General features: G+C 21.5%; 2 protein-coding genes across 3 annotated transcripts; one reads left to right on the top strand and one right to left on the bottom strand.

Moving 5' to 3' along the window:
- Positions 1-206: 206 nt before the first annotated feature.
- Positions 207-5,171, bottom strand: LOC127281616 (elongin-C). The gene is made up of 4 exons (XM_051305415.1): positions 4,953-5,171; positions 2,457-2,523; positions 1,378-1,568; positions 207-1,193 (listed from the first exon to the last, which is right to left on the bottom strand). The coding sequence occupies exons 2-4, from the start codon at positions 2,487-2,489 to the stop codon at positions 1,052-1,054; spliced, it is 366 nt and encodes a 121-aa protein (XP_051161372.1). The 5' UTR covers positions 2,490-2,523; positions 4,953-5,171; the 3' UTR covers positions 207-1,051.
- Positions 5,172-5,323: 152 nt separating this feature from the next.
- On the top strand, positions 5,324-9,148 carry LOC127281613 (sister chromatid cohesion protein DCC1). 2 transcript variants are annotated; one of them, XM_051305400.1, is made up of 9 exons: positions 5,398-5,416; positions 5,484-5,575; positions 6,893-7,066; positions 7,150-7,351; positions 7,518-7,710; positions 7,874-8,090; positions 8,165-8,274; positions 8,505-8,688; positions 8,930-9,148. In XM_051305400.1, exons 2-9 carry the CDS (start codon positions 5,556-5,558, stop codon positions 9,033-9,035), a joined length of 1,206 nt encoding a protein of 401 aa, XP_051161357.1. In that variant the 5' UTR covers positions 5,398-5,416; positions 5,484-5,555; the 3' UTR covers positions 9,036-9,148. The 2 variants fall into 2 exon arrangements, with proteins under 2 accessions (XP_051161356.1, XP_051161357.1); XM_051305399.1 differs by having other exon boundaries at positions 5,324-5,575.
- The last annotated feature ends 414 nt before the right edge of the window (positions 9,149-9,562 follow it).

Here is a 9,562-nt window from a genome sequence, read left to right as displayed (position 1 = left end):
CGATTTTATTGCATTTTCTTGCACAAAATACACCGAAAAGTGTAGAAAAAAATTGACCAAGTTTGTGCCTTATTGGTGAAAATGGCTAGTTTTTATAGGGGGGGACAGGATTTTGTGGACGGACATGAAAGAAACCGTAAGGGTTCGGTTTCTGTTCACTGCGTGAACGGATCCCAAAATAGAAAAATTTAAAAAACAAATAAACCATTAGATGTTACCTAGTTTTATTTCAAGCTAATAATATACATTTTATAAATACCAGACGAAAAAAAATGAATTTCACATATGTAACGCTTATTCCCTTGTCGATTGCAAAAGCTTAAGATCAACTTAAATAACGCACATCGCACTTTGGAATTTATTTTCTATTTTGAATTTCAAAGAAAAATTTTGATATTCCATAAAATTTAAGATTTAAAATATTGTTTATATAAAATTTGGAAAATTTCAAAGCCTTTCACTATTGACAATAATAATTAAATTTCCAAAAATAACGATTCAAATATTTACGTCTTTAAAAAAAAAAAATAAAAATAAAATGTACAATAAAAACCAATGTCTATTTTCTTTTTTTTTTGTAGCAAAAATTCCAAATAACAAATGCAACAAAAATAAATTAAATTGTAATTAATATAATATAATTTCTACATTAGAGATAAAAAAAAAGCGGGAAAAATATTTCAATTTCAAAACCATTTTCTTAAATAAATCATTGCATTTATAATAATTAGACTATTATACTTCTGAATTGAAGCTGGTGTTTCGCACAATATCGAGTTTTATAATAATAATAATATTTTTATATTCCACTCGAATTAATTGCGCGCTGGCAAGGCAGATGGTAATTGAATAAAATTGAAAATTAAGTTTTTCATTTTTCTAATTTGTTTTTGCACTCACAAAAAGTCATTTAAAAACCAAGCCAACATTTTTTTTTGTCCTGAGATTGTGGTTTTAACAGCACAATTATACCGATGACATGTTTTGTTTCGGTGTGTGCTTTCGTTAATTCGTAGGTTTTTTTTTTTATTATTTTTATGAGATTTTTCATTTAGCAATCCAAAAAGTTTCCAGCCATCAATAATTCAAGAGCTATTTCAGGAGCAATTGGAAATTCGGGAATTTCCGTGCTACTGTTCGTGTAGCGCACTTTATAGGTGAAGTACATACAAACTTTCTGCAGTACATGGGAACTGTAAAATTAATTTTAATTAATAATTTTAATTCTATTTCAATTAATTATTATTATTATTATTATATATTTTTATTTCATTATTTTTTCCCTGACATTCTCAAATTATATTTAAGTACGTATAATTCGTGACCTGTGAATGTTTACTTAAATAGAAGAAAAAAAAAGAATTAAAAATTACTTACGGAATTTCTCTAAAATTAACTTCATTGGCTTCGTTCTCAGCAAATTGTCCAGGACCACTTAACATGGCCTTAATCGTGCCACTTGTCAATGCATGTTCCCTCTTGACTATAAATTCGTGACCATCGCTGCTTACAAGTTTCACGTACATTGCGTCTGGTCCTTCACAGCCACCATAAACTGGACCCGATTCCTGTTAATTTATTTTTCAATTATTTCGTAACGTCAACAATATAATTGATGTTGACTTAATTTATTAAATCACAACCATTTGACCAACCAAAGCTAAAGGTATAATACACAAAAGAAATGCAAGTTAAGACCATCCGTTATATTATAGTATTCGACTAATTATTTCCACCAAAAAAAAAAAGAAATAAAAGAAAAAACAAATTTACGCATACAATAAAGAAAATTTTATTTATCCCATTTAATGAGAATGTAAAAATGTAATAAATTTTTTATTTCAATATTTAAAGTGAAATGAGAAACAATTAAAATTTATTTTTCATTAATTAATAACTAAATTTATATTAAAGATTAAATTTAAAAATCGAATATTAAAGATTAAATTTTAGAATCGAATATTAAAATTAAATTTTTTGAAATTTTCAGAAATATTTTTTAGTCGAATACTGTTGTTAGTTTATTTTTTCAAAGGATGTTTAAAATAGATGAGTCAAAGCTTCATCATTTGATTGGCAATGATAGGTACCACATGCAGGTCACTAGATGACGTGCTCCCTTCTTCCTCAGCTTTACCGTCGCTTTCTTCATCGTAAGCTGAATGCTTGGTATGAAAAAAGAGCCTTTCTGTTAATTAGTTTTAATAATTTAGAGAGATTATTAAATCTTTTTTTTTTTTAGCTAGGTATGAAATTCTGATGAAGTGATTATTGATTAGTAAAGGTACTGAAAAAGTTAGAGAGAAAAAGAGGCTTAAACAGCCTATTCTTTAAAGACAAAAAAAAGAAAGAAAAAAATTCTCTTAAAAAGAACATCAAATTTGCCCAAAAAAAGAACCATCATGCAAAAGTGCTTACATGCAAAATACAATATTAAAAAATAAAAAATTTTATACCTTCTCAGCTTGCATGTTCACGTCTGAAGACATCTTTTTGTATTTTTTTTTTTTTATTTAAGTTGTCCTAATAAAAGAAAGCAAAAATATTTAGCCTATTAATTAAAATTTTATTGCATATTATTTATATATATTTTTTTTTATCATTAAATATTTCTATTTTTTCTGTCTATTTAATTATATTTAAAATTTTCTATTAAAATTTTTAATAAAAATCAAAATTTAAATTAACTTAAGCCTTTAAAAATAAAATTTTAAAAAAAATAAAATTTTAATCCTTTACTATGAGACAATAATCAAAATCAACGTTAATGAGAGTCATTACTTGAAAATAAATTCTTAATAAAAGAAGTCATTTAAACTCTTATTTAGTTGCAAATATATTTTAAATTTACAATTTAAAAGCAATTATCAAACTATTGTTTTCTAATCTTTTCTAAATCTAGGCCTCGGTTCGACATTAAGGCACAAAGAAAGTTGTTTTAGTCGATTTATATTCTAAAAAAAAGTCGATTTTTTTTTATTTTAACAAAATTTAATTGGTTAATAAATATTTTACTGTAAATAACTAATGTCATTAGATATTAAATTCATTTTATTAATTTTGTAATGAAAAGAATTCTATAATGAATATTATCAAGAAAATTTATTTCGAATATTTTAGAATCGAACTAATTGTAAGACAAATTTTCAAAATTTTATTAAAGTAGGATAAATTTAAAAAAAAAAAAAAAAAAAATTTTATAGTTTCATTTTTTTAATTTTTTCGAATTAAAAATTTTGTCCTAGTTTTTAGTTTAGGTGGTCAAAAAAAAATTCAGACAATACTTAATCAAGTTTTACAGATTTTGAAATTTTTTTTAATAATAATTTTGGAAGAGTTAAAGTTGAAATTTTTAGAAATAATTGAATTTCAAAAGATTTTCATAATTTTCAAATAATAATTAAATTTTACAGATCTAAAAATAATTTATTAAATAATTTTAGATAAGATTTTTTAAAAGTAAAATTGAATTTTCAAAGATATACAATTTTAATTTTTGAAATTAATATTGAACTTCAAGTGATTTTTAATTAAAAATTTTTCATGATTTCTGTTAATAAAAAATTTATTAGAAATTGCAGACAAAAAATTTGAAAACTTTATAATTGAAAAATGCTTTCAGATAATTGAATTTCTCGAAGAATATTATAAAAATCATTTAAAATAATTGAATATCAGGAGAGTTTTAATTGAAATTATTAAATTTCAAAAAATTTCCGATGGAAAATTTTAGATGCTTTTAAATTGAAATTTTTTTGAAAATAATTTGAATTTCAAAAGATTGTGTTAAATTTCAGACAATAATTATAATAAGAGAAATTTCTAGTAATTTTTGTTGATGAAGAATTTATTAGAAATTACATAAAAAAAAAAATTGAATTCCAAAAGTTTTTAATTTCAAAAAATGCTTTTAGATAATTGAATTTTAGAAAGAATATTCTAAAAATCATTAAAAATAATTGAAATTTTTGTAAAATAATTAAATTTCAAGTGATTTTGAATTAAAAATTTTTGGTAATTTTATTTGCTAATTTTTTTTTTTTTTTTTTAATTATAAACAATTATTGAATTTCATAAAAATTTTAATTGAAAAATAGTTTAAGATAATTTAATTTGTGAAGAATTTCATTAAAATTATTAAAATTAATTAATTAGTGACGAATTTTAGTTAAAAATTTGTTAAATAATTGAAATAAAGAAGATCTGCATTGTATAATAAAAAAAAACGTATTTTGTTAAAAATTTTTATTAAAAAAAAAATGTAAAAAAAAAGTCGAAAAAGTCGCATTTTATTAAAATAAATCGAAAAAAAGTGTATTTTCGAAAAAAAGTTGTATAATTTGAAGCCTTTAAATCTTAATGTTAGTATATTTTCATCTCTAAACGAAATTATTAATTATATTTGAATAGAATAATATTCTTTTACTAAAACAATTTTTTTTTTTTTTAAATAACTGGTTTTCATTTATAAACAAACTTTAATAACGTTAAATATCAGTTAATTAACATTTTATAATGTGAAAAATCTTCTGAAACTGTCAAGTTAAAATTTCTTATTTATAATTGTTTTTCATTGGTTTAAAATATTGTTATTATTACTCATCAATTTTGAAAGACATATGTGAGGTTATGTTACATTGATGCTTTTCTCTCTGTATATATAAAACAATCAATTTTCGGAAAATAAACAAAATGCTTTACATTATGCCAAAATGATAAGAGAAAAACAGACTAAAAATGTTAAATTTTGTAATATTATAACAATATTAATGACATTGTAACAATAATGTTTGAAAGTAATCAATTTAGAAATTAAATAATATTCAATCAAAACCATTTTTCACACACACAATATATATATATCCATAAATTATCATCAAATTTTGAAATTGAATATAATCATTTTAAAGGTATTGACAAAGAAACTGATAAATAAAAATTTATTTACATACCTGAATATAATGCAGAGTAAAATAAATACGTTATTTTGTTTTGATGGTAAATTTGTTTAATTCCTTTTCTTTTTTTTTTTGTTTTTTTTTTGCAAATAACTTTATTTGCAGTTTTACTGCAATCAGCAATCACTGCAGTTGTAAATTTATGGTGCGAATGGTGGCAGAAAAATTAACAAATGCACTCACACTTGTCAGTTTTCCATTCTCGTCAGGGTTGAGAAGGTAGAAGAAAGTGCAGCTTATTTTTTTCTTTTTGGTGCATTTCTATGTGTGCAAAGTTGTGTAGTTATGAATAACTTCATTATGTACGTAATTTATCGTAAATTCTTCATTCTTTTGAGAAAATACAACACAACCCTGTATTTCTTTGTTTTTGTTGTTGTTTACATAATTATGAAATTTATAAAAATTTAAATTACATTATTATTAATTATTTTACTTTCTCATTCTTTTTATAAAAGGTTAAATATTTTATTTTCTATTGAATATTATAAACTTGATATTATTTTAAATGGATATTATTTATAGTGAAAAAAGTGTGGGAAAATTATAAATTGTATATATACATAACCTCTAAATCGTCTTCTGTCATTTTTAAATATGGAAACAATGAATACAGAGTAAGTTTTTATATAATATTTATAAGCTTTAAATTACATTATAGTGAAGGTATAAGCGTTATTAAGTTATCAAAATATCAGATTTTTAAATATATTTTTGTAAATGCTCCATAACCTTTTTTTTTAAATTTTAAGTCTTTTTTTTTAAATCGTGTATTTTTACGTGAACTTTTCGAAAATTTGTTGCAAAAATTCTAAAAAAAAAAATAATAATTTACTAGATTTTTTGAAATTCTGAGATTAAAATTTAATTTTATAACTGTTTTTAAATTTTTTATTTATAATTTTTTACGATGCTGTAGTTTACGATTATGATCAATTAATATTATTATTATTTAAAAACCAAAAATATTATTACTAGTAAAAATGTTATTGAAATATGTTCCTGAAGTTAAAAAAAAAAGAAAAGTTCCAGTTTTTCATTTACTTTTCAATAATGTTAACAAAAAATTTTTTTTTCATTTTTCATTATAAAAATATCAATTTTTTAATAAACAAATTAAGTTTTTTTTTAATTTGGATATGATATTTAAAAATTTTTTTTTTTTTAAAAACATACCTGGAAATACTAAGAAGATTTTGCAAAAAAATTTAAGAGTGGGCCGATAAGTTTTATAGATTTTAAATAAACATTTAAACACCGCGCGCAGCATTTTTCGCATTTTTGAAAATTACAAAAAATTGTAAAATTGTTATAAAAAATATTTTTTTCATTTTGTTTGGAATCTGAAATCATATTTCTCACTATGAAAAATAAAAAAAAAATAATTTTTAACAATTTTACAATTTTTTTTAATTTTAAAAAATGCGAAAAATGCTGTGCGCGGTGTTTAAATGTTTATTTAAATCTATAAAACTTATCGGCCCACTCTAAATTTTTTTGCAAAATCTTCATAATTATTTCCAGGTTTGTTTTAAAAAAAAAAAATAAAAAAAATATCATATCCAAATTAAAAAAAAACTTAATTTGTTGTTTTTTAAAAATAAAAAATAAATTTTTTTGTTAACATTATTGAAAAGTAAAAGAAAAACTGAAACTTTTCTTTTCTTATCAAAAATTAAAAAAATCTATTTTTTTCCCGAGTTATCAGCCATTGAAAATAGGTCTACATTGAAGAAACTGAAATTTTGAAAATTCATAACTCGAAAATTTTTCAAAAAAAAATAAAAAAATACGTATCTCTTTTTTTTTACTACAGAACAAGAAAAAAATATATTTGGCCGAATTTAAAGGGTCGACGGAAATCTCACGTGATTTCGCCCATATATATTAATTGAAACATAAAAAATAATCTCTAATATTTTTTTATTATCTAGATTATTGAGAACTCCAGATGAATTAAGTGAATTATTTCAATTGGCGAAATTAAATGAATTGGATTTTAGTAATGTAACACAAATTTTATATTCAGAGAAGGAAAATGACTATTCAAATATTAAATTAATTGAATTGGATAAAAATTTGTTGAATGCAATAGAAGTAGGTGATAGGTAAGAATATATTTTTTTTTTTTAATTATTATTATTTTCTAATTTCACTTAATTTTTTTTAATGTCAATTTAAATTTCATTAGTTTATCGTTTCGAGGCGAAAAAAGCGAATCCGTTGTTTTATGTACAAAAAATCAAACTTACGATGTGAGAGATGCCGAAACATCAAATTCTCTTATTCTGGTACCAAATTTAAAATTCCACTCTAAATTAAATGGTTCGGAACCAGAAAATAAATCCATAGTGGCACAAGAAGTAAAAGGAATATTTCACTCTTATCTTGAAGTAATTTTATTTATTTCTAAGAATATTTATTAATAATTATAATTAACAAATTTTTTTTAAAAATTTTATTGTAATTGCAAATTTAATTTTGATGTTATATTTTTGAATTGTTGTATTTTTTTTTATGATTTTTAATTATAAATTAAAATAGCGTAAAATATTTTAGGTGCGACAATGTAAACCTAGATTTAGTAAACTTCCTGTAATATTAGGGCCAACTACATTTAACGGAACGGAATATGAAAAACGTATAGATAAAAAAGAATTGTACAATTGGAATAAACTTCGTTCTCACATTCAAGCAAGTGATGAAGAACTAATTAATGCTCTTTCACAATATTCAGTTGTAAATATAAATGGTAAGATTTATCATTCAATTTTAATAATTAATAATTTATAAAGGAATTAAAATAAAAATTAGAAAAAAATTACGTATAATAATGATAATAATTTAGAAATTAAAATTTTCAATTTAATAATTTATTAATTAATACAAAAAAAAATCATTTTTCGAATTTTCAGGATATTATCGAATTGTATCATTTGAATATGAAACACAAGCATTGACAAATATGTTAGAATTTGTCGATTACAATTCAATAGAACCTGATCAAGTTGATAAAGAAGCAAGTTTGGAAGCTTTACATGAATTAATTCCCGAACCTGTATTTAATGCAATTTTTGATAAATATACCGAACCAAGTGGCAAATTTAAAGACACTGGAGAAATTTTGTACAGGTTGAAAAAGAAAAAAAAAATCAAATTTTTTAATTTTTTTACATATGTTTTTTGTAATTTCAATTTATTTACAGATATATTGAGGAAAAAGTTTGTAGACTTTTGGCTAATGTTTTACTCACAGCATCGCCAGTTACTGAATATACTGGATTCATGGAAGCTTGGAGTATTGGAACACCTGAGGGTGATTTTTACATTTTTTATTTTTATTTATTTATTTGCTACAAAAATTGTTGCTTTTAATTGAATTTTTACCACTGTGAAAAAATTACTTTCTCAGAAATGAAAATATAGAAATTTTGCTTATTGAAAGAAAAAATAAATAATAAGTGATAAACTCATTTATATGTAACAAAAATAATAATAATAATAATAATAATAATAATAATAATTTAAAATTAATTACGTTCTCAGGAATGAAATCGCAGGAAAAATATCTATATGGAATAGCAATTATTAAATGGAACAGTGAGAAAAATAGAAAAGAAGTTGTTTCATTTCCAGAATCAAATTTACCGGATAATATTGAAAAGAGATTTGAGGAACTTTTTAAAATCAAAGACAAATGGACCATTGAGGAGATAACGCCTTACATTATGTAAGTGCAATAAATAGCTTTTTTCAAAAATTAAATTAAATTTCAAACTTAATTTAATTTACATCTAATTTTTTATTTTATTTGAAATATTTAAATTTATTTAAATTATTCTTGTTCTTGTAAAAGAAAAAAAAAACTATATTTTTAATTTAAAAAAAAGAATATTAATTTTCAATTAATTTAATAAAATTGGAAAATATGAAATATTTTTTTAAAAAAATAATTTTTTTTTCTTGTTTAGAAATTTAGCAACTGAAAAATTAAATGTGAACGCACTCTTGACAAAATACGGAAGAATGTCCACGAAAAATGGTATTCGCTTTTACAGCTCAAAACATGGAAAATAAATTATTGGTTTTTTTTTTTCAAACAAAAAAAAGGCGAAATTTCTTTTTTGATGAAATCATACATGTAATTTATTTTTGTTTATAATATAGTTACATTTACACAAATTTACAAATATTTGTCGTTAATTGAGAATACACTTAAACATTTCAACTCTCCCATTTTTTTTTATTTCGATAGGGAGTAAAGAAGAAATCCAATAATAATATTTAATAACTATATATATATATATGTCTGTAAAATAAAATTACAGTCATTTTTTTGATGTCTAAATAATAGCATCAATTGAATTTGCCACAGCCAACTCAATTTTTACAAAATATAGATGTAATGACTTTAGAAATATGTAAATAAAAAAAAAAAAAACATAACTTTCTTAAAATTCTAGTTATTTAAAAGAAAAATAATTTTTACAATTTTTCAAAATAAAAAGACGTATCGATATAATAAGTTTAAAAAAAAATTTCTTGTTGATATGACTACTTTTTAAATTACTATTTTTTATATATCCAAATATCTACTATAATTA

This window comes from Leptopilina boulardi, unplaced genomic scaffold (genome assembly GCF_019393585.1).
Source record: "Leptopilina boulardi isolate dan_hultmark-lab unplaced genomic scaffold, ZJU_Lbou_2.1 LbouV2_273, whole genome shotgun sequence".
Taxonomy (NCBI): Eukaryota; Metazoa; Arthropoda; class Insecta; order Hymenoptera; family Figitidae; genus Leptopilina; species Leptopilina boulardi.
Note: the sequence above shows the minus strand (reverse complement) of the source record. Positions and strands in the feature narration are given on the sequence as shown.

What these genes read in the sequence shown, in the direction of transcription:
- LOC127281616 (XM_051305415.1), bottom strand. Translation starts at nt 2,489, where the DNA reads ATGTCTTCAGACGTGAACATGCAAGCTGAGAAG. An exon ending in TGAACATGCAAGCTGAGAAG is followed by an intron (nt 1,569 to 2,456) that starts GTATAAAATTTT and finishes ATAAATTAACAG; the next exon opens with GAATCGGGTCCAGTTTATGG. An exon ending in GTTAATTTTAGAGAAATTCC is followed by an intron (nt 1,194 to 1,377) that starts GTAAGTAATTTT and finishes TTAATTTTACAG; the next exon opens with TTCCCATGTACTGCAGAAAG.
- LOC127281613 (XM_051305399.1), top strand. Translation starts at nt 5,556, where the DNA reads ATGGAAACAATGAATACAGA. An exon ending in TATTTCACTCTTATCTTGAA is followed by an intron (nt 7,352 to 7,517) that starts GTAATTTTATTT and finishes AAAATATTTTAG; the next exon opens with GTGCGACAATGTAAACCTAG. An exon ending in GAGTATTGGAACACCTGAGG is followed by an intron (nt 8,275 to 8,504) that starts GTGATTTTTACA and finishes TTACGTTCTCAG; the next exon opens with GAATGAAATCGCAGGAAAAA.